The sequence below is a fragment of the Ammospiza nelsoni genome, chromosome 18 (genome assembly GCF_027579445.1).
Source record: "Ammospiza nelsoni isolate bAmmNel1 chromosome 18, bAmmNel1.pri, whole genome shotgun sequence".
Classification (NCBI taxonomy): Eukaryota; Metazoa; Chordata; class Aves; order Passeriformes; family Passerellidae; genus Ammospiza; species Ammospiza nelsoni.
The window spans coordinates 4,319,221-4,344,734 of NC_080650.1; the positions used below are offsets into that span (position 1 = coordinate 4,319,221).

Consider the following 25,514-nt stretch of genomic DNA (forward strand, 5'->3'; position numbering starts at 1 on the left):
ATGCCGCCATCTTTACTGCTGGCATGGGCCTGACTTTAACTGAGCTCTGGTTCAGCGGTGCAGCACCGAGCGTTCCCGCCCGGGGCTGCGCCAGCCCGCCGGCTGCGCCCTCTTAGCGGGGTGACGGGAGAGACGGGGCTCCGTAAGCCTGGTGGAGGATGCCGCTGTGCAGCAAGCCCTGCCCTCACCCGCCATGGCGGGCGGGGGAGCGAAACCAAGGCCGGGAGAAGGCGGGGTGAGAGCTGAGCGCTCCCCCCTCGCGGAAGGCAATGGGACAGCTGCGGACGGGACATTCCATCTGTCCGCCCGCAGAGGGGGAGGGGGAGCGGCTTCCGCTTTCCGTGCGGTTGTCGGTGGCGGTGGAGTGCGGGGGACAGCGAGGAGCCCCCCCCCCCCGCTCCGGCCGCGCTGTGGTTCGTCCCAGCCGTCCCCGGAGGGACAGGGAAGAGGGACGGGGACGGCTGAGGGGGCGAAAGCGGAGAGACCCCCGGGAGTGGCGCTGAGGGGGCTCTGGGAGGAAACTCTCGGCAGTGAGGGGCTGCCAGGGGCACCAGGAGCAGGGGAGACCCCCGAGAGCGGCGCTGAGGAGCTCAGGGAGGAAACCCTCGGCAGTGAGGGGCTGCCAGGGGCACCAGGAGCAGGGGAGACCCTCGGGAGCGGCGCTGAGGGGCTCCGGGAGGAAACCCTCGGGAGCAGGGGAGACCCCCTCGGTGGGGTTTGTATGGGGCTCCCCTTGGAGAGGGGTGAACGGTTCCTAGAGGGTTGTGGCTCTCACACACACACACACACACACACCTGGGCCAGGTGGGTGCCCGCAGAGAGCAGAAGCTGAAGGAGTCAAGGCTTGAGTAACCTGCGGTCTGCAGCCCCCAGAGAGGGAAGAGTGAGGGGCCCCGGCTGCCCCTCCGCAGGTGCGTGCCGGGATGAGCTCCCCTGGCGGGGCCAGCAGCGCCTTCCCCCTGCACGTCCTGGTGTGGAACAACGACTACAGGCGGCTGGACGAGGAGCTGCAGGAGCAGGTAACGGGGGCTGGGGGCTGCTGGCCCTCGCTGTGCCGGCGAGAAGCACCCTGGTGGTACTGCCAGGAGCTTGAGGGATCCCTGCAGTTCGTTACCTGTTTATTTGTGGTGTGGGAGTGATGTAAGAAGGTGTAGGAATATATTTTTATATCAGGTACTAACATATCCTATCTGTTGGCTTCCTATCTGTAAAGCTTTGCTGTGAGCATTCCAGTGCAGCTGTGGAGTAGCTAAAGAAGAGCAGCTGTGATGGACGTTAATTTATTTATTAAAACAATAAATAGTGTTTATCTTAATAGGAAGTCAGCGTGCAGCAAAAGTGGCTGGTGCTGCTGGACGTCAAACCAGCCCCTACCTTGCTGAGCACCATCCTATAGATTTGTTCCTGCCCAAGATTGAGGGCAGAGTTTTTGTATTGGTTGGAATGTTTTCAGCATCTCTGGTAACAACAACAACAACAAAAAAATCATTGTTCTGTGCTGGAGAGTAGAAAACACAAAGCTGTCCTCTCTCTGGGACATGATGACGTAAGGAAATGGCCTGAAAGCTGCAGCAGAGCTTGAGCAGCAAAAATCCTTCTGGCTGAGCTACTGTGGAAAAGCTCTGACCAGGGCCAGAGTGAGGTACAGTTAATAAGCAGAGCTGATTAATTAATCATACCTGACACCACAAGTAGGTGAGCCCAAGGCCAGCTGTGCCACCTCCTGACTGTCACCTGCAGCTCTAACGGTGCACCTGACTTACTAATTCCTGCTCAGAGCATGTTCCTGCCCTGGTTTGGGAGAATCTTTGGAATGCACTCACTTTTTATCTAATTCATGTCACCTTCTGCATTAACCAAAACCTTTAACCTCACTGGCACGTTGCTCCTGTGTGATTATTTCTGACACCTGTGAGAGTTTGTGGTTAAACAGGGATCACTCAGCAGCTCCCACCTGTGGAGTGCTGCTTCCTCCCTCCATTCCCTGTGCACACCAGCAGTGTGTGAAGATGGATGTGACTCTTACTTCCTTTACCTGCTTTTAAACACCTTTTTTTTTCCTTTTTTTTAAGTATTCCAAAGATCTGTTTCCCCCTGCTTCTTTGGGATGAGCTTCCTGCTGCGGGGAGGGATCAAAGGCACCTCCCAGCTGCAGCTGGGGTGGCAAACAGGGTTGGGCATGTGGGGACCAGGGAACAGCAACAAACTCAGTGGGGAGGGACCCTTGGAGCTCTTTGCAGCTGCATGAGGTGGAGGAGCAAATTAATTAATGTTCCACCCCAGTAGATGCTTTAAAGAGAAGCATTCCCACTCTCTGTGAGATATTTCTGACTTGAAGCTGTCAGGTAACGCTGTTAACGTGCATAATAACCTTCCTTTCTCATTCTGCTATTGACTTTCCCCTTTTCCTTTAGTTATAGATGCTCTTCTGTTTCAAATCTCTAAGCTAATAGTGAAAAATGTGTAAGGTATGAGTATGTTGTGCTTGCATGTTTTGGATATTTGTGCCTGTGTAGTTTATTTTTTATTTTTAGTGACTTGTAGAGAATGCCCTCACTCCTCATTGTGCTGTGTGTGCTTTGTGAAACACCATCTGCTTCTGTCCTTTCCAAAAGTGCTGTCCAAAAGCTGTGTTGTGTGCCCTGTTGCCTTTTTTTCCTGTTTTCTCCCCATTTTGTTGTACAGTTTAACCCCTCTGTGGGGTCTCAGGCTGTCTGTGGGGTGATGCCCATGGATGAGAGCCCCCATCTCCTCCTGAGCCTTCTGGGGGGAGACAGAGAGAGAATTGAAAAGCACCAGCAAGAACTCCTGTCCTACAGATTTTGTGTCATTTCCTAGGCCCTGTTCTGCTTCTCCTTTTATTTCTGTGGGGAAGCAAGCCAGCCCTGCAGAGGGGCAGTGCAGGAGAGTTTGGGAGCAGATCCATGGGAATGGCAGGGAGTGCTGGCTCCTGGATTAGCCCAGTGTCTGTGCAGGCTCTGATGAGCTCTGTTCCTCTCTCCTGGGCACTGGCAGGGAGTGCTGGCTCCTGGGTTAGCCCTGTGTGTGTGCAGGCTCTGATGAGCTCTGTTCCTCTCTCCTGGGCACTGGCAGGGAGTGCTGGCTCCTGGGTTAGCCCTGTGTGTGTGCAGGCTCTGATGAGCTCTGTTCCTCTCTCCTGGGCACTGGCAGGACGTTGACCAGCGGGACCCTCGGGGCAGGACCTTGCTGCACTTGGCTGTTTCCTTGGGTTACATCGAGTCTGCCAAGGTCCTCCTGCAGCACAAGGCAGATGTGACCAAGGAGAATGCACAGGGATGGACGGGTAAGGACAGCCAGGGGAACAACCTGGGGTGTTTTTCTTCAAGCAGCAGATGTTTTGTGTTTTTATGGGGAGTTTTGGGCAGCAAAGTGACACAAGGCTGTGGTTGGGTTTCTTTCAGTTTTGCACGAGGCTGTGAGCACAGGGGATCCAGAGATGGTGCAGCTGATCCTGCAGCATCGGGACTACCAGCAGACCTCCATGACCCTTGGAGGAGTTCCTGAGTTACTGCAGAAAATTAATGAGGTAATGATTTATTGAAGTGTAAACTCTCACTCCAGACTGAAGTCACTGCTTGAATTCTCATTCAAGTAGTTCAGTTAAGTGAACTATTGCAATCAGCTGGGCAATTGTGTTTTGTTCCAACCTGCATATTCCATAGTGTTGAGGGATACAGAGGCTTTTTCTTAACTTTATTTAAATCCTTTGCATGTACTCAAACATTGGAGGCTGAATCTTGAAGGCATTACTGCTACTCCAGTAGAACAAGGAAGAACAGTTCCCCAGAAAGCAGCAGGGCCAGGGCAGTGCCTGCTGTTGCTACTTTCAATTTCAGTTTTAGCATTGGCTAACCATTTCTTCAGTTATGCTCTCCTTTTTTTTTCCTTTTTCTAAAATGTTCACAGGAAATGCTGCAATGAATGTCAAACTATTTCATGAGGTCTCATCTGATGTTTTCCTTCTGCAGACTCCTGACTTTTATGTGGAAATGAAATGGGAGTTCACTAGCTGGGGTAAGGATCCTGCTCCTTGTTACCAATTCCAAGCTGTAAAAATGAGTTACAAAAGTCCAACACAGGCAGGGAAATATCCACTCCACGGAATCTTCCTCTCCTCCATCTCTAAATGATCTCTTGTGCTTTTGTTGCACAATTATTCTTTGTTTCCTGTGAGGTTGGTTGGTTAATTTTTGGTAGTGGAGAATTTAGCTGTTGTTGCAGTTGCTGACGACTTTTCTTGTTTTTTTTTTTACCTGTCCCTGGCCATGTGATCATGTGTTATCTATGGATGCTCTGGTTGTTTGGGAAGTACCTGCCTTTCCTTGAAAAGAATGAACACTAGGCCTCACAGCTGACTGAATATTTCAAATATCAAACTGTTAGACTGCCAGGCATGGGGTTTATGCCATTTCACACCCTTCAGTCTGAACAAATATCTTCCTCCTTTTCACATTCATCTTTAAATTACGCTACTTTTACACTAAGCTGGTTGTTCTTAAATCTAAAGAAGATCAGTATCTCATTTCGTCTGGAATGGCGTTCCCGGGAGCGAGCAATCCCTGTGCTAGAGTTCATTCCCTCTGTGCTGCACCTTTGCCCATTTTCCCTTCCCATTTCTCCATCTCTCCCTCTGTGGCAGTGCCCCTGGTTTCCAGGGTGTGCCCGAGCGACGTGTGCCGCATCTGGAAGAGCCGGGCCAAGCTGCGCGTGGACATCACCCTGCTGGGCTTTGAGAACATGAGCTGGGAGAGGGGCAGGAGGACTGTCATCTTCAAGGGAGAAGGTAAAGAGTTCACCTGTCTGCACCACTCACCCCCAAATACTGTGTGAGCAAATCCTGATTTTACACCAAAAAGGCCTCTTGTGTTTTATGAAGGTTTTATGGTTGTTTGTGTGTCATAGAGATGCTGTTTTATGATGGTGTAACTTCTTTGCTTTGAGTAAATCTGAGGTAAAAATTTAGTGATGGGGTAAAATGTCAGTATTTTACTGTTTCCCTCCTTCTTTTCTGCTGCCCTACATATAAAAGATAATTTTAGTTCCATCTCCAAGCTTGATCCCAGCTGAGTGCAGAAACAGCTGGGTTTGATACACGATATACCCCCAGCTCTTCACCCTGGAGCACTTGCTGAGTTTTTTAACTTGAAATGTTAACTTGAAATGTTCCTTTTCTTCCACCAGACTCTGGTGGCTGGGCAGAGCTCATTGAGATCAACCATGATGACAAGTTTGTGACAACAGAGAGGTTTGAGATCTCCCAGCACATGAAACGTTTGACTTTAGGATCCATGACTCCCAAGAGGAAAGATGTGGAGAGGCGCCTCACATCCCCAATCATCAGCACGTGCCTTGATACCAAAAACATTGCTTTTGAAAGGTAAGACAGGGAGTTTCTCTTAGCAAATAAGCATTTTGATGTTATGTCTGAAAAAAGCTTTAATGACAAACTCACAAAAGTTTTGGTAATTAAAACTTTTAGGGCTAGGTCTGAAATTAATTTAAGCTTCATAAATCACTAGATGAAGAAATATGGTTTGGTCAAATTGCCACTATTGCTTAGCAAAAAGTTCCCAGTTGAAAGAAATCATTGGAAGAAAACTTCTAGTTTATCATATTAGTGGGATACAATCATTAAGGTTGGAAAAGGCCTCTAGGATTGAGTCAATTGCTCACTGCAAATATGCATTTCACACAAATTCATGTGCTGGAACTGATGGACAAGAACTTGGATTTGGTACCAAATAAGTCAACTCTCACATGAATACTTTAAGTAAATATGCACAGTGTGTCTTTTAACAGACACATTTGTCTTTCTTAATGACTACACACCTATTTATCCAGGTATCTGGGATTAATAACCTGTCAAATGTTGTTTAAAATGAGGTTTAGAGGAACCAGCTGGGGGTTGTATAAAAATGCAGCTGTGTAGACACTTGTGGTATTCCCTTTTTGTCAGAACCACATCTGGATTCTGGGTATGGAGGACAGAAAAATCAGAAGGTGTCAATGGTTATGAAGCCAAGGTAAATCCTGTTCTGTTCTTCTGACAGATGTTGCAGCAAATTGGATTCTGGCTGTGTTTTTTCTGTATTTCCTGACTATTTCAGGTCTTCAAATTCCTATTGGGACATTGATTGTGTTGCCAGCAGAATTGGGCTGGAGTGAGGAACCTCCAGGCTTGTGGGAGGGATGGAGCCAAGTGCAGGAATGTCCTCAGGGGGATCAGAGAGGGGAGAGGAGGGACAGGAGATCCAGCAGAGCTGCCTGTGGTCCTTCCCTTCCAAGGGCTGCCCTTAACTCACACCTGAACACTGCCATTGTTTCAGTGGGTGAAAGTTGAGGAATATAATAATAATAATATGATAATAACAGCACTTCAAGGGACCAGCAGCCATGAGTGGATCATGAATTCACGAACTGCTTAGAATGGTTCCTCCTGACACTGGTTCTGACCTCTGTTTCACCTCAGTGAAGTATTTTTCAAGGTGGTTGTGCAACCTTACTGTGGTAGGAGTTTAGATTCAGAATCACAAGGTTTAATTTCCCTGATTCTGTGTTTACTCCAGGTTTGGGAATTGGTGCAATAAATTACATATTGTAATTTAATTCACCAGAAGAGTAAGTGCTGAGTAGCTTTTACATTTATCTGAAGGTTTTCCTGATAAGACTGCAGGGCTGTTCAGCTGGACAGAGGGTTCATTAGTGTTCCCAAACTGTTACTAAATATAACTTCTTAAAATCTCTTGGAAATGCCTGTCTGGTGTTGAGGTTGGTTCAGTTAGTTTTGTGTACATGATGTTTTACTGGGGAACTCTTTTTTTAACCTGTGGTGTTGTTTGGTTTTTATCTCTGTATTTTTTGTAAGGTCTACACAGCAAACAACGTGAATGTGATCACACGGATCAGAACAGAGCATTTGACAGAAGAGGAGAAGAGGAGATATAAAGGTATCTTCCCCAGAGGAAAATTGGGAATAAATACAAATCTCCCTTTGGTCGTCTGACACCTCCTTTGTGTCTAAAGAACTGGGCAGGCAAACAAGGAAATTCTCTTCTTGCTGACTTTGCCCTGATTTTTTTTGATGTGTTCTGTGTCTGAGGCAGCTCATTATTTCACTCTTAACCTACAAATGAACCTGGTTTTATCCCTGTATTTACAGGGAATAAAAACCCTTCAAACCTGTTGAAAGTTTGCTGACAGTTTTAAAAGGCTGCACTTTTCTGCTCAGGAATGTATTCCTGCCCTTACTTCACTTTGGCCATGGATACAAGATTCACAGAGGCTTTGTTTGCTTGAAATTTTTGTTTTGGTCTACTAATTTCTTCTGGTATTTGAATTAGATTAAAGGGTGACCAGCCAGTAACTTTATATGGAAATTCTCCTACCCTGAGGCCACTGAGGCACTGGGACTCATAAAGGTGTTTGCTAATCATAGAAACCACTGAAATTCTTTGCTCTATTCTGTGTTGTACCTATTTTGGACTCTAGGTCCTGGGCTTGCCTGGTAAAGCTCACAGGAGATCTGAACAACTTCCCTTTGGGTGGGAAGCCTGGCCTGAGTGCCTTTTTTCCTGCTAATTAATGCTAATGGCTGTTTTTGTTTCCCCTCCTGTTACCTGAAGCTGACAGGAGCCCTCTGGAATCATTCCTGGGGACAGTGGAGCATGAATGTGGTGCTCAGGTGAGTGTCTGATGTCAGCACAGGTCACTGTGCCAGGAGAATTCCTGGTGAGTGCAGTCACCTCTTGTTTCCTTAGTTTGGCAGCAGTTTTCATTATGAGGTTTTCATTTGCCCTGAGGGTGTTTTTGTTTGGTTGGAAATAAATGAACTTTGAGATCCCTTCCAGCCCAAACCATTCCATGATTCCATGTGGCTTTAGGAGCTCCCTTGCTTCTAAACTCTGAAAGAGCAGTGGACAATGGATTTGCTGGCTCTCTGTCAGGATGGCATTGCACATTTACAGGGATTTAGAGATTTTGGGTTCAAATCCTCCATCCAGGTTTTGACTTTAGTAAAGGATTTGGAGCCTGGAAATGCTGTGACTCGTGTGTATGTCTAGTTGGTTTTCAGCTTTAAAGTGTCTAAGATTTTTTCTATCTAAAAATTTTTGAGATTTTTAACCTCAGTAAAACAGAATAAAACCTCAGTCTAATAACAGCTGGTGTTTATGGCTGTGTGTCACTGAAATAGAGAAGGAGTTACTTCACAAAGGGCAAATTTAAAGTTTCTTGTAGTAACCACTGTTCATTACTTTTTGGGTTGTTTTTTTCCCTCTCTTTCCTTCCAGAGTACATCCAGAACTACAGAATATGCTGCAACCAACAATCCCACTGCTATTACTCTGGAGGAATACTTCAACCCAGAATTTGATTTGAAAGGCAGAGACATAGGAAGACCAAAGGAAGTCACTGTTAGAACACAGAAGTGAGAAATACCATTTTAACTATTTCTAGTGTGTCTCTTCCCAATTATCTAATCCCTGGAAACCATTTTTACAAATATCCAGTGTGGTTTTTCTGCCAGTTTTCACAATTAATTAGAAGAGAGATCTTGAAGTATTCAGCTATAATATATTTTTAATTCCACTGAGTCAAAGCAAACATTTGGGCTGGTGCTGTGACTTGTTAGTAATCTCCTATCACTGCCCAGCTGCCTGTTTTGCTTTACATCTGTTCCTAAACTGTGAATTTAGGATGTTTTTATCCTACTTTGTCTTTAAGATTTAAAGCAACCCTGTGGATGAGTGAAGAGTTCCCCTTGTCTCTTATGGAACAAGTCACTCCAATCATTGACCTGATGGCCAGAACCAGTGCTCATTTTGCCAGACTTAGGGATTTCATCACTCTGGAATTTCCACCAGGATTTCCTGTCAAAATTGGTAACATTTAGCAATTTTTATTGTAACCTTGTCCATTTTTTTCCCTTTGGTTTTGTAATGTATTGTGTACAAAAAAACACATTGGTTTTTTAGTTGTCTCACTGCTACCTAAAACATTGTTTTGTACATCTGGAGTCAATCCAGAAATATCATTTTAAAGACAATGTCATTTCTGTGAGAATGAGCTGTTGTCAGCCCTTTTCCTCTTAGCTTCAGTGCCTTAAATTTGGCAAATGTTATTTTAAAATAAGAGATTTAGAGAGAGATTGAGCTAAATAAATAATAAAACAATAAATTACTAAAGCCACCTTATTGGTGAGTTTAGTTCCTCTGTGCTTTATCATTATAGGAAGCTGTTGTGGAAGCAAATATTTGTTCTCATTTTGACAGAAATCTTGTCCTCTTACAGAAATTCCCCTGTTTCATGTGCTGAATGCTCGAATTACTTTTGAAAATGTCAACAGCTGCAGGACAGCTGAGAGACCCTCTCCTGGAGGTGCACAGAGTGATGCAGGTAAGGGATCTCCCCTTTTTTACATCCCTGTCCCTGAGGGAGAAGCTGAACTGCAGGGAATGGAACACGAAGAGCTGCAAGGTGCAAAACCGTTCATCAGAATTTTCAGTTACACCTTGTTGCAAACAGGGCACAGTGTGTTTTTCACTTTATTTGCCTCCTGTAGGTGCTAATTTTGAGGTTGACCAGTCGGTGTTTGAGATCCCCAAGTCCTACCACGTCCAGGATGATGGCAGGAACATCCACGTGCAGGATGAGGATAATGAGATCATGCAGTTTGCCATCCAGCAGAGCTTGTTGGAATCTGGTGCAAATAAAGTAAGTGCTGGGGTCTGTACTGTGGCAGCTTGGGCAAGGACTGTGCAGAAAGAGCTGAAGGAAACCAGTGTAGGATCAGTTTTTCTACTTTAGAAGATAAAAATAATGTATTTGAAAGAAGAAATAAAGGTGGTTTAAGGGTTGCTTTCAGTGAGTTACTCTGCAGATCTGATAACTGCTGTGGAATTGTCTCTTTGCCCATCTCTAGGAATTGGAGATGCTTTCCAATGGAGCAGTTGCATATTCCTCAGACTTCAACATGCAGTATCAGAAGTAAGTTTTTTTTCCACATCAAACCTTGCAGTGACAGAGCAAAACTATCCCCAGCAGTACCATGGAGCAATTTGGCAATTTTTTTTAATATATATGAGGAAATGCACAAAACTCGAGGTTTTCTCCTTGTGCTTCTTCCAACTTTTCCAAGAAAACAAGGACTCCAAACTGGGCCTCCCTGGTTTATGTTGTGTAGTTCTTTCCAGCTGTGGGGCTAGTCTGTGCACACAGCAGGTTCTTTACCCAACATACAAACCCAGTACTCCTCTTCTGCTCATAAAACTCTGAATTTGGTCCCTCTCCATTGAATCTTTGGTTATTAGAGGCTGTATACTTCAAGGCAGATCTTCTTTCTTTTCAAAATTCTTATGTAATCCTTAAAAACATAGATTTAATGGGCACTTAAAAATGGGCTCTGATGTCTGTGAAGTCTTTCTGCAGTTAAGTGCAAAGAAACCAAGAATTGAATCTTCTTCTATACATGAAAAATCCTTTAAACTGGGTGAGAATGCTTTTAGAGCCCCATTGAAAATACAACTGTTGGTATCTATGAATGATTCAAAGGAATCCCTGTTTGTCCTTGGGAATTTTACAGGTGTTGGAACAGCTGCTCTCATATCCTCAAACTGTTTTCTCCCCTCTGGGAGAGATTTTCAGATTTGTGAATCTAAAACAGTTGCCAGGAAGGATCATTGCAAAGAATATGAGTCAGGCTCTGTCTCTTTTCCTTCTCAGAGTTGTTCTTTTCCATCAGGGCACTTCAGGAGAGCTTTCTGTCAAGATCAGGGATCTCCCACAGCAGCACCTCCAGTGAAGCCTCCAGCTTTGAGAAGGACTTGCAGCTTGCCATGGAATTGTCAGTGAGGGAGCAGGAGGAGCAGGAGAAGCAGCGCCAGGAACAGGAGGATGCAGAGCTTCAGCAAGTCTTACAGCTCTCTCTGGTGGAAAAATAACTCCTAAGTGACCTCCTGAAGCAGGGATGACCAAATCTGTGTCAAACTGGAGATTGTCAGAGCTGTCAGTCTGAAGACCACTCCTGGATTGCTTAAGGAAACGTTTTGCTGCCTTCTAAGTTGGCATCAGCCGCAAAAACCTGATTTATTTTTGTTTGGGGGAGTTGTAGATCACAGGACTCCACATCTGGCTCCCCAGCCATGCAGTCTTAGCTTTGAAGGAAATGTTTTTATCTAAACTTATTTATTGAAGAGCAGATGGAAATTTTGCTTTGCATCAGGATGTAGGATTGCAGTAAAGCTTGAAAGCCTGATTTATGGGGAGTTCAGGAGGGAAAGTTCATTACTTACCAAAGAAATACTCATCTGCTTCATTATTTCTTAATAATTCAAAGCCATTGCCTGTTTTTCCAGCTGTTTCATGGGAGAGCATCTCCCTGCCTGTACACACACTGTAGTTCTTCATGCTGACAGATGGTTTCTGTTAGTTTTGTTTAGATATGGTTCTCTCTCCTCTAGTTATTGAGATTTTTGGCTTAAGAGGGATAATTTTATACTTGAACAGCTCATCCAAGCTCCAGATTAAACTAGTGCTTTCTGAAAAAAGGACAAACCAAGTAGCCAGTAACATTTTAGATGCTGAAATGGGACCATCTGTCCAGCACAGCAGCAATTTCTGCAGTGATTCCAAACCAGCTCTTTCCCCTGCTCAGAGGGCAGCAAGAAATTAAGGCATAGATAGATACAGGTGCTTCTTTGGGATCTCTTGGTGTGCATGCCTGACTGTGGGTGCTAAATGCAGCTAGGAAAAGAATTCAGGGGAGTTTTTCATGTGTCCTTATTGGAAGAGAAGTTTTCATTCTGCAAGGGGAACGTGTGTTGCTTTTTAAATCCCCAGCTCTTGTCCTTCATGTGAATACATCTATTTTTTTACCTGAATATTTTTATTGATTTTAAACCAAACCACTAGGCCTACACTCATCCAACTGGTCTTGCAACGATTCCTAGGTCTGTTTTAACCAGCTTTCCTCAGGTTTTTGGCCATGCAGGATCTTTGTAGCTCTTTTATCTGCACTCCTCTCGGTGTTTACAGTACTCACACTGTGACTCTCAAGTGCACTCCACAGGTACACGGTGAACAGCCACAGGAAAGCCTTACACTTGTTAAATGTGAGCAATATCCCTCTGCTCTGCCTGCCAGGGCTGGAGGGACCTTTGGTACAGCTGCTCTGAGCTTGCTCCTAACACTGCTCCTGTTCCTCAGGCTGAACAGGGCACTTCTGGGTGACCAACTATTAATTAACCAATGTAAAATCACTCTAAAATGGACTTGATCATAACCAGTGGGGCAGTTGGAAGCCTATTTTAAACCAATAATCCATTGTTTTACATAGGAGATGATTACAATTCCTTCAGTGTACACTAGGACTGGCCTCTCCACACTGGGTTTGTTCCCTGGCACAAGTTGCATCCCTGAAAACAGCTGCTGGAATGGGGACTGTCCTGCACAGGGGCTGGGTTGGGATTTCTTTCTTTGCAAAAGGGGATTCCTGTGACTGTCACAGCTGGGAGAAGGGAGGAGATCTCGTGTTGAGCTCCTGGCAGGGTGGGAGGCAGGAGATGGAGCTGTGGGCATTCCTCCAGTGGCAATAAAGAGTGCTGTTGCCTTTACAAACCCTGCCTGGCATTGCCTGTCTTCTGCTAAGCTTTTCAAAGGTTACAAGAGGGGTAAAAATAGCATTTTTTCAAGCTGACTTGTTCTGGTTTTATATTTAAACTAAAGAACATTGAGCACTTTCAGTTGAAGTTTTGTTACGCTCCTGCTTCTTAGTCTGGGACTGTAAAATAAATTGGATTAGCTTTGGGGATTTTTTTTTTTGCTTTCTTTGACATTTGTATCATTCCAGCTAAAACTAGAAGGCCCTGCTTCCCTCAGCCAGGTGCTGCTTCTCTTAAAGCCTGACTTAACCCTTTCAGTGTAAGATGGACATGCTCTGTGTACTGGAAGAAAAACCAAAGGTACTGCACATTCCACACAGAGGAATTTTTTTTCTCAACTGTATTTAGAGTCTTTTTTTTTTACTAATTATCTGTCTTTTTGTAAATTAAAGTGAGATTATAATCTGAAATGCTCCAAGGTAGTTCTGGCTTTTGGACATTTTCAGCCAAATTTTGAGTCTCCCTGTCTTGAAAAGGGGGGATCAGTACAACACAGAAGTTAAGGCAGTGAAAAGCAGGAAATCCTATTAATTTCTCTGCAGCTTCTTGTAAGAGAGGAGCAGAGGGTTCTGAGTGTGTTTAATATTAGAGCCAAGACTGTTGTGTAACAACAGTCCAACCTCTCTCTGAGGCAGCTTGAGGCTGATGTAGGAAAGAGAAGCTCAGAGTTACAAACACCTGTAGCTTCTTCTCAAACTATAACCAGCTTTAAAGGTTCTTTAATTTGATGCTGCTAGTTCCTGAAAGCAAGACTGCTTTTTTTGTGCTTTTGACCCCATTTCAAAGCTTTTCACATCAGCAATTCATGATTTTGTTTATTTGGAAACCCTTCTTCCACTGCTTTGGCTGAGTTTTGATTCATAGCTGAGCTGCTGGAAACTGCACAACCTTTGTAAGATGTGCTTCCATTGTGCTGTTAAAGGGCTCCTTGCTGACAGACATCCATGGAAACATTCCCCCAGCACTGCCATCCTCTTCCCTGGCCTTCCCAGCACTGCAAATCCCACTAAAAACAAGGTAGGAGCCACGAGGGGACTAGAGGTGGGAACCAGGACAGCCTCACCCCTTTCCAGCCCAGTTAATAACAAACAGCACAGCCATTGAATAAATAAGAGCCTGGATTGTTTACTGAGCGTTTTATTTGTACAAAGAGGCATAGCAGGGAGTGAGGAATGAGAGCAAACAGGAATTCTGCTCCTGGGAATGCAGAGCTGGGGCTGGGAGCTTCACCATCCACCCCCACGAGCAGCACAGGCTGCAGGCCAGGCTTCACAGAGATGAAGGAGCAAGGAAAATCAGGAACACAAGAATCAAAAGAAGAGCAGAAAGCAATAGAAAGAACAGTGCTGCCTTGCTGCCTCACTCTTGGATTAACAACTCATCTGTCATTTCTCAAAACAAAGAAAATCCCTGTTCAATGCCAGCACTCTGTGTCCTTGAAACAGAAAACACCTCAGAGGCAGCACGAGGGCTTGAGAACAGGTCAACAACAATTGTTCTGGAAGTTACACTTTAAAACTCTAAATAAATTACTAAGCAAAACACCCCTATGTTAAATATTAAAGTAATAATTAGTAAAATCCAGTTACTACTTGTAGCAGTGCAAAACAAAATAGCAGCATTCGTATGGAAGTGGGATTCAGTGTAAACACTTGTTACTGAAACTGCATAAAATGGGTCTGGCTGGAGCTGAAACTCTTCCAGAGCATCTGCCTGGCTGGCAGACCTTTGGAGGCTCCTGTTTGCAGGAGGACAGTGACCAGCACAGGCTGGAACCCCTCACCTGCACCCCAGTTCCCAGCAGGTTCAGCAGGGCTGGTTTGATGGGAAATTATTTGGGGCTTTTCAGCCAGGAGTTAAAGCAAATAACGTTGGGAATGAGAAGCCTGGCTTGGGAAAACTACACCAGGATCAGATCATGCATCAGTGGCAGGAACGGGCCAGACCCTCCACCCACTGCTGGCTGGCTCACTGAGCTTTTACCTTTGGAATATTTTTGAATGGGACCTTAAAGCTCATCCTGTTCTACCCCCTGCCCACTACCCCAGCTTGCTCCAAGCTTCGTCTAACCCCCAGGCGTTCAAACAGGGACCTGAATTAATCAGAAAGCAAAAAGCAGAGGCGGTGTGACCGAGCACGTGGAGCTGCTCCTCGCACAATGCCGCCAGTCTCGCCCTGTCCTTGTGCCAACCGAGGTCCCGGGTGCCTGCACGGCCCGGGGATGCTCTGGAGCACACGGGGTGGGATCAGCCTCGCCAAAACGCGGGGATTTGGGAGGTTTTGCTCAGCCCCTGCTCCAGGACACGCCCCAGGAGCTTCAGGAGTCTTTGCTGAGGAAGAGGATGATTTCCAGCATCCCGCCAGAGCACTGCTGGAAGCCACATCACGATGGAGCCACGGGATACAGCACGGGCAGAGACCGGGGAAAAGCCACGCTCGCATCCTCAGCGCATCCCCGGGAGCGGACGGGAGAACCGGGCGGGACCGGAGCAGCGGCGGCACGGTGGGAACCGGAGAACCTGCTGGGTCCGGAGCAGAGCCGGGACGGTGGGAACCAGACGGGAGAACCGGCAGGGCTGAAGCGGTGCTGGGATGGCGGATTCCAGGCGGGAGAACCGGGTGGGATGCAGCATTCTCCGGATGCCCCGGCGGGTCCCGCTCCGCTACCGCCGCCGGACGGGCCGGTACACACAGATGGCCATGAGGATGATGGTGAGCAGCAGAGCGCTGAGGATGCTGCCCAGCAGCACTGCGGCGGCAAGAGAAAGAACATTAATCCAACACTCCCCGAGCATCTCCCGAGCCCCCGGCCGGGTCGTGGCGGGGCTGTCCCCGGTGCCCCCCGCTCCTCACCCAGGTTCTGGTGCTGCAGCACAGCGTAGGGCCGGCTGCGCTCCGCCGGGCCCGGCGACAGCGGGGACAGCGCCCAGCCCCGCGCCGCCGCCAGCCCCATCGCGCCGCGACAGCCCCGACCCGCCGGGCTTTGTGCGCCGGCACCGGCCCTGCCCCTTCCTGCCGCCCGCCCCGCCCCGGCCCCGGCCTTCCGGGGGAGCGGGGCCATGGAACGGCACCGGGAGCGGCACCGGGAGCGGCACCGGGAGCGCTGCGCCCTGGGCAGACCCGCGCGTCCACCCCGCGCATCCCTGCACCCCGTGGGCATCCTCTGCCCCCCAGTTCTGTGTGTCCCCCCAATTCCCGTGTCCCCCCCCCCCCCCCCAAGGCCCCGTGTGTCCCGCCAAGTCCCCTGTGTCCTCCCCAAGCCCTGTGTGTCCCCTCCCCAGCCCCCGCTGTCACCAACGTGGGTTCTTCCCGGTGTTTTAAGGTCCCCAAACACCGAGGAGCGCTGATTCTGCTCTGGGAGTGATGGGAATAAGAAGCCACGGCAGGTGGCTGATTGATACGGCCCAGGGATGCCTCGTCCCGAGCCAGGGTCTTGGTTTAAAATGAGATATATTGGGGTTTTTCCCTCTTTAAATGCCTGTTCCCTGCATCACCCCCAATGGGGCGGAAGGAGGCACCGACCTGCCCGGCTTCAGCAGCACCTGGGACCCACCCCCGGGCTCGGTCAGATTTTGGATGGTTTTAGCAGGACAAAGTGTGTCGGGACAGCGACAGCACCCCATGGACAGCGATAGCCCCGCTGTCCCCCAGCCCAGCCCGAGCTCTGAGCCCCGCACGGCGCTCCACGAACACTGCGAGCTCCGGCTCCTCTCCCTCCCCTCATCTCCGAGCATCACCGTCACCTTTATTTTCCAAACACTCACGGCACAGCTACAGACACGCAGGGGGAACCTCGGAGCGAGGCAATTCCTCCATCCGCTCCGTGAGCTGAGGTTCTCCCCCATCCCCGGGTGTTTGTCCCCCGGGGGCCGCAGCGCTGCTCCCGTTCTCCCTGCCGTGGTTTCCTCCGTGCCAGCAGCGAGAACGGGCTCTGCCCCGCCGCGGATGCTCGTGGAGATGCCGGGTCCGGTCCGTGGTGAGGAGCTGCCCCTTTTTGGGTGCCAAGGAGGGAGCCCGAGGTGTCCCCGTGTCCCCCGCGCTACAGGACGGGGTTCATGCCCACCCCCTCTGCCTGGGGGGCTCGCAGGAGCTTCTCGGGCCGAATGCAGACGGCGAGGCGCTGATGGAAGATAAAACAGCGCGTTTCCCTCCTCTGAGCCCTCCCTAGGGCATTGAATCCCGGCGGGATTGAATTGTCGCTCAACAAAGATGCTAAGGATGTGTAGCAGATATCTTTTATGGAAAATCCTTTCTTTAGGATTTTTCCTCCTGAGAAGCTGAGAGGCTTCAGGAACAAAATGTAAACAATGATTATCTGCTGCTGGGGAATGCAACAAGTGGATCTTTGATTGGTCTCATGTTGGTTGTTTCTAATTAGTGGCCAATCACAGTCAGCTGGCTTGGACAGAGAGTCCAAGCCACAAATCTTTGTTATCATTCTTTCCTATTCTATTCTGCCAGCCTTCTGATGAAATCCTTTCTTCTATTCTTTTAGTATAATTTTAATGTAATATATATAATGAAATAATAAATCAAGCCTTCTGAAACATGGAGTCAGATCCTCGTCTCTTCCCTCATCCTCAGACCCCTGTGAACACCATCACAAGGATGCATCAACCAGCCCGGCTCCCCAAGGGGGGTCCCTGCCCACCCCAGCCCACCCAGGAGCCCTGGGATTGTCACTCCTGACCTGCTTGAGGGACCCCGGGGTCCAGACGAGCTTGTACACCATGTACAGGGGGATGCAGATGAAGGAGGATGCCCCGATGAGGAATCCCACGGAGATGCTCCACTCGGGGTACTGGTACTCAAAGAGGGTCAGGGGAGGCTGCTCCAGGAGGGAGCTGATGACAATGAACTGAAACGAGCAGAGCCACAGGGGCCTCCAGTCCTGTGAGCAGTTTGGGCTCCTCACACCAAGACAGACATGTCCAGGGAATGGAACAGAGCTGGGGAAGGGGCTGGAGCAGCTGAGGGAGCTGGAAAGGGGCTCAGCCTGGGGAAAAGGAGGCTCAGGAAGGATTTTCTGTCTCCCCAGAACTCCCTGATAGGAAGGTGCAGCCAGATGGCGGTTGGGTTCTGCTTCCAGGGAACAAGGGGCAGAACCAGAGGAAGTGGCCTCAGGTTGTGCCAGGTTATGTTGGACATCAGGGGAAATTTCCTCACCAAAAGGGCTGTCCAGCCCAGGGCAGTGGTGGAGTCCCCATCCCTGGAGGGCTTTAGCAGATGTGTGGATGTGGGCCTTGGGGACGTGGGTTGGTGGTGGCCTTGGCAGTGCTGGGTAAAAGCTTGAGCTCTTTGATTTTAGAGGGCTTTTCCAACTTAAATAATTCCCTGATCTCCCCAGCCCTGGCACTGATGGCAGCTCACCCCACATGTTATCAGTGTCACAGACATCTTTTATGAAAAATCCTTTCCTTAGGATTTTTCCTCCTGAGAATCTGAGTGGCCTCAGGAACAAAATGTAAACATTGATTATCTGCTGCTGTGGAATGCAACAGGTGCATCTGTGATTGACCCATGTTGGTTGTTTGTAATTAATGGCCAATCAGTCAGCTGGCTCAGACTCTCTGTCCGAGACACAAGCCTTTGTTATCATTAATTCTTTTTCTATTCTTAGCCAGCCTTCTGAGGAAATCCTTTCTTCTATTCTTTTAGTGTAGTTTTAATATATCATTTTAATACAATATATATCATAAAATAATAAATCAAGCCTTCTGAACCATGGAGTCAGATCCTCATCTCTTCCCTCATCCTCAGACCCCTGTGAACACCACCACATTATCGGGGTACAGGGATGGAACCCGATGATCTTTAAGGTCCCTTCCAACCCAAACCATTCTGAATTTCCATGATTCTCTCAGCACCCTCCACATCCTGCTGCTCCCCCTGTCACCCCTAATCCCATCCAGCATGGACATCACAGGGACACCTCCCAGGCTGCCTCCCTGGCTGGGTGAGGGTTGGGAGCTCTGTCTGACAATCCCTGCGAGGGCTGCTCAGCCCCGTGCTGAAACAAAACCCTGTGCTGGGTGTGCTTTGATGATAACACTCCTCTCTTAATAACCAGGGCAGAGTGCTTAGAGCCATAATTAATCCTCACAAGGCCTCTTCTCCTGCAGATCCAGTGAGATCAGACCCCTGTGCCGACGGCAGCCTTTGAAGTGCCCTGGGAGCTGGCGTTTCAAAGGGATGGATCCAGCCCAGCAAGGGGGACATGGACCCGTGGCCAGCCCTGCCAGGGATGCTGAGGGCTGGGAGGATCAGGCAAAGCTGAGCTGGCACCTGTGTGAGCACCTGGAGCTGTGGAAAAGGCTGGGAAGTGAACATCCAGCTCTCTTTCCTGGTGAGATCCTGGGGTTGTGGGCACTGTGGCTGGAGCAGCAGCATGGGGAGGGCTGGTGTGAGGTCCCACAGCCCTGTCTGCTCTCCTGGCAGCTTGTGTGGGTGAGAGGGGAGTTATCCATGGCACAGGGACCTGGGCAGCAGAGGGGAGAGGCTGCAGGGTGTCCAGAGGGACAGGAATGACCTTGTCCACAATTTGGCCGTGGGTACTCACCGCCAGCAAGGCTGGGCTGATGGCGACCCAGCACAGCTTCCAGAAGAGCCCTGGGGTGAAGCCCAGCATGGCTTTGACGTCGTGGGAGAACCTCTGGATCCCTGCCAGAGGAGAGAGCCCTCAGAGCCCCGGGATCCTGCTGGGGCTGTGGGGTCAGGGGTATCCACATGGACACAACTGCTCCCATCCCATCCCATCCCTCTGCTCCCATCCCAGCCTGGCCAGGACCCCCAGCCAGGACCCAGTGCCCGGGATTTACTCACCTGTGCAGGGTCACACACCCCTGCAGGTGGCCACAGAGTGTTTTCCACGACAGAGGAATGCAGTTTCTTACCATAAAACCAGGAGACAGCGATGGTTTCCAGCAGCACCACTGCCAGGATGGAGCAGCCAGCACCAAACTCCTCCAGCAGCTTCACCACGTAAGCTCCCCCCTGGAGCAGCAGGGGGAGGCTGCAGAGCCCATGGGATGAAGGAGGGGATGTGGGGGGCCAGGGCAGGGTGGTGGCAGGGGGACTCACGTAGGTGAGGGTGCTGAGGGAGCCCAGGAAGCAGACGGTGATGAGCCCGAGGACGAAGAGCTCCCGTCGCCCTGCCAGGACCTGGGGGTACTCGTCCATCACGGCCGTGATCACGGCCTCCAAGCCTCCAAACTGCAAAGGAATGCTGGTGAGGGGTGGGGAAATGAGGTGTGGGGACAGCCCTGCTCTCCAAAAACATCCACATGGCAGAGCAGGGATGTCCCATCCCATCCCATCCCATCCCATCCCATCCCATCCCATCCCATCCCATCCCATCCCATGGCCATAAACTCCCCTTGTCACCCCATGGGACATGGCCACCCTGGTCCCTGCTGGGGACACAGCTGGGCTGTCCCCTCCTACCGTGCTGTCCAGCCCCAGGGTGATCATCATCAGGAAGAAGATGATGGCGAAGAAGGTGGATCCCACCATGTTGGCAATAGCTTCAGGGTAGGTGATGAAGAGGAGGCTGGGCCCTGGGAGGGGACACTGGCTTGGTTGGCTGCTCCCTGGCACAGCCCTGGGCGTGGCAAGAGGCTGAAGGAGGGAGGAGAACCTTTATCTCTGGCCACATCCTCCACCTCCACGTCCCGCATCTCGGCCATGTAGCCCAGCACGGTGAAGATGACGAAGCCCGAGAGGAAGCTGGTGAGGCAGTTCACAGCACTGGTGACCAGGGCATCCCTGGGGGGCAGAAAAGAGGCAGAGACCCCACTCCAGGTCAGCCCTCACCCTGCTCCAGCTGCCCTGGCCTTGCCCCACTCCAGTTCCCTCTCATGGCCCATCATACCAAAACCTTCAGTGAAATGAGGAAAGATGCCCAGGCTGCAGCCACGGGGACCAGGGATGTGGCAGTGGGGACCAGGAGCTGTTGGGGGGACCAGGATCTATAGGGATGTGGTAGAAGGGATCAGGAGCTGTTGGGATGTGGCACAAGGGACCAGGATCTATTGGGATGTGGTAGTGGGCACCAGGATCTGTTGGGATGTGGCAGAGGGGACCAGGATCTGTTGGGATATGGCACAAGGGACCAGGAGCTGCCACAATTTGCCTCCATTGCATCTGTGCCCCCTGGGATGGACCCTCACCGGTAGCAGTTGTTGTGGAAATGGTTGTAACTGGCCAGAGCAAGGAGGACTCCAAATCCAGGGCCCAAGGAGAAGAAAATCTGCGCAGCAGCGTCCACCCAGACCTGGAGAGAGAAACAGCAGGAGGATGGGCAGGGCAGGAGGTCCTTGGGGATGGGATGGGGCTGGGAGGTGCCCCACAAAACCAGTGGCACAGGGATGGGGCTGTGCTGGGAATGTCCAGAGAGGAGGGCGCAGAGCTCCTCTCCTGCTGCCCCGTGCCCCCAGGAGATGTCCTGGGCCCTGAGGAGCTGCTGTGGCATGGAATGAGCTCATTCCCACCCTGGACACCCAGCAGTGTCACCCTTGGAGCAGGGATGGGTGGATGGATGGATGGATGGATGGATGGATGGATGGATGGATGGATGGATGGGTGGATGGATGGATGGATGGATGGATGGATGGATGGATGGATGGATGGATGGATGGATGGATGGAGGGGAGCCCCGAGCCTGCCGTGCCCACTCCTGCCTGGCACATTCAGCGCTGGCAGCCCTCATTACCTTTAATGAGAATTCTCAAGTGCTGCCTGGTAATTACCCACAGGAAGCTCATTGTCAGCCCAGGGGGGAGCAGAGCACAAACAAAACCGGCCAGAATGAGATGGGTGATTCAATTATGGATTTACATTTCCAAGAGCCTGCCCAGGGCGCCGTTTCTGTGGGAACAAGGGCCCCATTGCCCTGAGGTGGGGCCAGACCCGTGGCCAGGGCTGGGTGGGTGTCCTGGGGAGGGGTTCTGGGTGCTGCCATGCTCAGATGGGTGGGTGGGTGTGTATGATGGTGTTCACAGGGGTTTTAAAATGAGGGGAGAGACGAGGATCTGACTCCATGTTTCAGAAGGCTTGATTTATTATTTTATGATATATATTATATTAAAACTATACTAAAAGAATAGAAGGAAGGATTTCCTCAGAAGGCTAGCAAAGAGTAGAATAAGAAGGAATGATAACAAAGGCTCACTGTGATTGGCCATTAATTAGAAACAACCAACATGGGCCAATCACAGATGCACCTGTTGCATTCCACAGCAGCAGATAACCATTGTTTACATTTTGTTCCTGAAGCCTCTCAGCTTCTCAGGAGGAAAAATCTTAAGGAAAGGATTTTTCATGAAGGATTGAAGGATGTCTGCGACAGGGGGGCTCTGGAGGGCTCTGGGTGCTCCCACCCTCACTCACCTCGGTGCTCAGCAGCTTGCCCCAGTCTGGGCGCAGGTAGAACACAACTCCTCTCCAGGCCCCAGGCAGGGTGGCCCCTCGGATGAGCAGGATCAACAGGACCACGTAGGGCAGCGTGGCTGTCACCCACACCACCTGGAGGGGAGGCAGTGACACCCTGTGTCACCACCCAACACCCAAACCCTGCACTGGGCTCGCTCAGGGTGGCCTCAGGGACAGGGGTGAGGAGGAGGTGACATCCCCTCTTGGGGGTGGCAAAATCCTACCAGGTGAGGAGTCCCTCCTGCCCTGGCAGGGCAGTGCTGGAGCTCTCTCACCTTCCCAGAGGTTTTCACCCCTTTCCAGAGGCTGAAGTAGACGATGGCGAAGATGAGGAAGAGGCAGAGGAGCAGCTGCCAGCGGATCCCCCCGATGTCATACAGACCCCCGGATTTCTGGATCTCCAGCACCTTCCTCCTGCAGGATGGGATCCCCGGGGCTGGGAGCAGGCTCAGCCCCAGGCAGGCAGTCCCTGAGCTCCTCAGGAGCATTCCCACCTCAGAAACCCCTCAGGGATGTGCCCAGCTCACATCACCCCCATCCTTGCACTCACGTGTAAAACTCCTCGGCGGGGGACCTGGAGAAGTTGGTCCAGGTCACGTTGCTCTTCCCAAAGTAGTTGGTGCAGGCAGGGGTGTTCCAGGGGTTGTCACAGCTTGCCCAGGGCAGGGTGCCCGAGAAGGACGAGTAGAAGTAGTAGAGAGCCCAGGCAATGATGGTGTTGTAGTAGAAGGAGACGTAGAGGCCGATGATGCAGATGGCAAAGCCGATGCCTGGGAGAAGCAGGATCGGGATCAGCTTTGGGACACAACTTTGGGGACCTGCTGGGGCTCAGGGTGTCACCCCAGCTGGGGGGTGTCTCACCTTTAAAGATGGGGCAGATGCGCTTCCAGATGGGGATGGCACCTGTCCTGTGGAACTGCCCCAGGGCCAGCTCCATGTAGAAGAGGGGCACCCCCCCAAAAACGGCCATCAGCGTGTAGGGGATGAGGAAGGCTCCTGCAAGGGGGGAGCAGAGCAGGGTGAGCACCAGGGGACCACGGCATTGTCACCTCCCTCCCTCCTGGCACTGCCCCAGCAGGTCTGGATGCGTTTGTGAGAAAATTTGGAGGTTATCTGAGGAGCTCAGAGATGTGAGACCTGCTTGGAGCTCCAGCTTCCTGGGCTCCCAGCCCTTGCTGGGGAGGCACCATTTGGCCAGCATGGAACAAAGAACCACACAAACCATTGGGGCACAGGGGAGGGGACACCCAGCACCCCTCAGGTCTGGCAGAGTTTTGGAGGAAAATCTGACTGAATATGCACAGCCACCCCAAGACACATAATTAGTGCTGTAACCTGCATTATTCATTACATCCTCATTTTTACCGGGGCTACACTTGTACCCCATGGAGACTTTGGGAGTGGAACTGCTCTCCGAGTTCTGCTGGGATTAGTTAATTTAGGAGCCCCCACGGCTCCTCCCTGTGACAGATGTGAGTGTTCTGCACCCCAACATTCCCAGTTTCCCCAAAACTCTGAGCACCTCCAGCATCTCTGGTACCACCAGCACTCCCAGTATCCCCAAAATCCCCAGCACCTCCAGCATCTCTGGTATCCCCAGCACTCCCAGTATCCCCAGTCACCTCCCAGTCACCTCCAGTATCCCAAATATCCCCAGCACCCTCCTGCTACCCCCCTGGCAGGGCTGGCCCAACAGGACCAAGTGTTTTCAGTGTTTTCCCTCCAGGCAGAGCCTGAATTGTGGGTGAGCCCAGTGCTGCCCATCCCAGTGTTCCCCCTCCATGGGGCTGTGCTCCCCCAGAGCTGCTCCCTGAACTCCTCACCCTCCCATGTGTGTGGGGCAGGTGGAAACCTCCCACCCAAGCCACAGGCACGCACGGGGGCTCAGCTCTGCTCCCAGTCCCACAGGAGCAGCTCACAAATAACTCTGTTTCAACGTGGGCACCTGGGATCCACGGTTTTGCCTTGAGTATGGAACTAATTACCTCTTTCTAATTTTCCCAAGCAGTGGAGGATGCTCCCCCCGAAAGCCAACTTTGGCAATTAAATCTGCTGCGCTTCCCCAAACAGCACAAAATTCTCATCCCTCCTTTTTCATTTCCATGTGAGGGGGGTTTCTATCCTGCTCCATTCCCAGCAATTTATTTAGTTGCCATTTACTGGAGTTTTTTTTTTCCCTTTGTGGTGTTTTTCTGTGTCTTTGCTTCCCATTGATCCCTCAGAGCTGGGGCTGATAGTGATGTCCAGCGCTGCCAGCCAGGATCCACAGCAGGAGGGTGGGATATCCATGAGGACGATTTTAAACCAGGAGCAGCTTCCCAGAGTCCCAAAATCATCAAGTGTGTGAACCTCCCAGCCCAAATTTATGGATCTTTATCCCTTTTTGCAGTTTGGACCATGCTGATTTTCCCTTTGTGATCCCAGAGCTGCTAACGCACCTCTAACCCCACCGGGGAAGGAGGGGAAGACCAGGGGTGGAGGGAAAGACCAGGAAAAGAGGGAAAGACCAGGAGATGAGGAAAGGACCCCAGGGAAGGAGGATGGAGGGGGTGGAGGAGGATTTTGAATGAGGAAAGACACGAACAGAAAAGAGACAGATGTCGGGAGAACTTGGGTCGGTCTTTAAACCGCCCTGTCTGAAGTGGAGCAGCTGCAAACAAAGAAGGAGAAGAAACAGTGAATCTTTCAGGGTGGGAAAGATGGAAAACGAGGAAAAAGGCATCTTTTCTCCAAAAAGGAGACTTGAATAAGCCCAGTGGTGTCCTTACCCCCTCCGTTCTGGTAGCAGATGTAAGGGAACCGCCAGACGTTGCCCAGATCGACGGCGAATCCCACGACGGAGAGGAGGAAATCCATCTTTTTGCTCCACTTGTCCCTGGGGTGGGCCTGGGGGTTCGGGGCTGCAGGGCTGGCAGGGGGACGCAGGCAGGGCTGCTCTGCCATCCTGCCACCCCGGCAAATCCTGCAGGATTCAGGCTGGGTAACTTGGGGAGGATTTCTGCGTGCGGCTGATGACAGCTCCGAGGAGGGGAGGGTCAGGCTGACTGCGCTTCCCCACCTCCCGCGGGAAACCCACGGCACGGAGAGCAGGGAACAGAGCTGTGCTCTGATCAAAGGGAGCCGGGGAGGGCAGCCCCCGAGCCTGGGGACCAGCCTGACCCTGCAGGGACTGGAAAATCCCACAGGGACCGGCCTGACCCTGCAGGGACCGGCATCATCCCATAGGGACCAGCCTGACCCTGCAGGGACCGGCATCATCCCATAGGGACCAGCCTGACCCTGCAGGGACCAGCATCATCCCATAGGGACCGGCCTGACCCTGCAGGGACCGGCATTACCTCATGGGGACCCTGCAGGGACCAGCATCATCCCACAGGGACCAGCCTGACCCTGCAGGGACTGGAAAAT

The 25,514-nt window shown here is 50.7% G+C and overlaps 3 protein-coding genes across 5 annotated transcripts; 1 reads left to right on the top strand and 2 right to left on the bottom strand.

Annotated features, from left to right (window-relative positions):
• The first annotated feature begins 370 nt into the window (after positions 1-370).
• ANKRD13A (ankyrin repeat domain 13A) lies at positions 371-12,633 on the top strand. 3 transcript variants are annotated; one of them, XM_059485343.1, is made up of 16 exons: positions 371-1,019; positions 2,415-2,468; positions 3,172-3,304; positions 3,423-3,547; positions 3,990-4,035; positions 4,661-4,804; positions 5,203-5,398; positions 5,978-6,044; positions 6,887-6,968; positions 7,644-7,702; positions 8,310-8,446; positions 8,743-8,900; positions 9,310-9,414; positions 9,581-9,732; positions 9,941-10,005; positions 10,760-12,633. In XM_059485343.1, the coding sequence occupies exons 2-16, from the start codon at positions 2,460-2,462 to the stop codon at positions 10,956-10,958; spliced, it is 1,677 nt and encodes a 558-aa protein (XP_059341326.1). In that variant the 5' UTR covers positions 371-1,019; positions 2,415-2,459; the 3' UTR covers positions 10,959-12,633. The 3 variants fall into 3 exon arrangements, with proteins under 3 accessions (XP_059341326.1, XP_059341325.1, XP_059341327.1); XM_059485342.1 differs by lacking the exon at positions 2,415-2,468; XM_059485344.1 differs by lacking the exons at positions 371-1,019; positions 2,415-2,468 and adding an exon at positions 2,252-2,345.
• Positions 12,634-13,777: 1,144 nt separating this feature from the next.
• Positions 13,778-15,642, bottom strand: C18H12orf76 (chromosome 18 C12orf76 homolog). Its single transcript, XM_059485090.1, has 2 exons — positions 15,531-15,642; positions 13,778-15,426 (listed from the first exon to the last, which is right to left on the bottom strand). The coding sequence occupies exons 1-2, from the start codon at positions 15,628-15,630 to the stop codon at positions 15,341-15,343; spliced, it is 186 nt and encodes a 61-aa protein (XP_059341073.1). The 5' UTR covers positions 15,631-15,642; the 3' UTR covers positions 13,778-15,340.
• Positions 15,643-16,716: 1,074 nt separating this feature from the next.
• On the bottom strand, positions 16,717-25,049 carry LOC132081353 (sodium-dependent serotonin transporter-like). The gene is made up of 13 exons (XM_059485007.1): positions 24,875-25,049; positions 22,968-23,102; positions 22,657-22,876; positions 22,382-22,520; positions 22,065-22,199; positions 20,846-20,949; positions 20,314-20,441; positions 20,121-20,233; positions 19,758-19,889; positions 19,571-19,670; positions 19,237-19,337; positions 17,368-17,535; positions 16,717-16,797 (listed from the first exon to the last, which is right to left on the bottom strand). The coding sequence occupies exons 1-13, from the start codon at positions 25,047-25,049 to the stop codon at positions 16,717-16,719; spliced, it is 1,731 nt and encodes a 576-aa protein (XP_059340990.1).
• Positions 25,050-25,514: the final 465 nt, after the last annotated feature.

Coding starts and splice junctions, on each gene's coding strand:
- ANKRD13A (XM_059485342.1), top strand. CDS start 924: ATGAGCTCCCCTGGCGGGGCCAGCAGCGCCTTCCCCCTGCACGTCCTG. Junction 4,036..4,660: donor ATGGGAGTTCACTAGCTGGG/GTAAGGATCCTG, acceptor CCTCTGTGGCAG/TGCCCCTGGTTTCCAGGGTG. Junction 8,447..8,742: donor GTCACTGTTAGAACACAGAA/GTGAGAAATACC, acceptor TTTGTCTTTAAG/ATTTAAAGCAACCCTGTGGA.
- C18H12orf76 (XM_059485090.1), bottom strand. CDS start 15,630: ATGGGGCTGGCGGCGGCGCGGGGCTGGGCGCTGTCCCCGCTGTCGCCG. Junction 15,427..15,530: donor GCTGCAGCACCAGAACCTGG/GTGAGGAGCGGG, acceptor TTGCCGCCGCAG/TGCTGCTGGGCAGCATCCTC.
- LOC132081353 (XM_059485007.1), bottom strand. CDS start 25,049: ATGGCAGAGCAGCCCTGCCTGCGTCCCCCTGCCAGCCCTGCAGCCCCG. Junction 20,950..22,064: donor GCAAGCTGCTGAGCACCGAG/GTGAGTGAGGGT, acceptor TTCTCTCTCCAG/GTCTGGGTGGACGCTGCTGC. Junction 17,536..19,236: donor TCAGCCCAGCCTTGCTGGCG/GTGAGTACCCAC, acceptor TGCTCGTTTCAG/TTCATTGTCATCAGCTCCCT.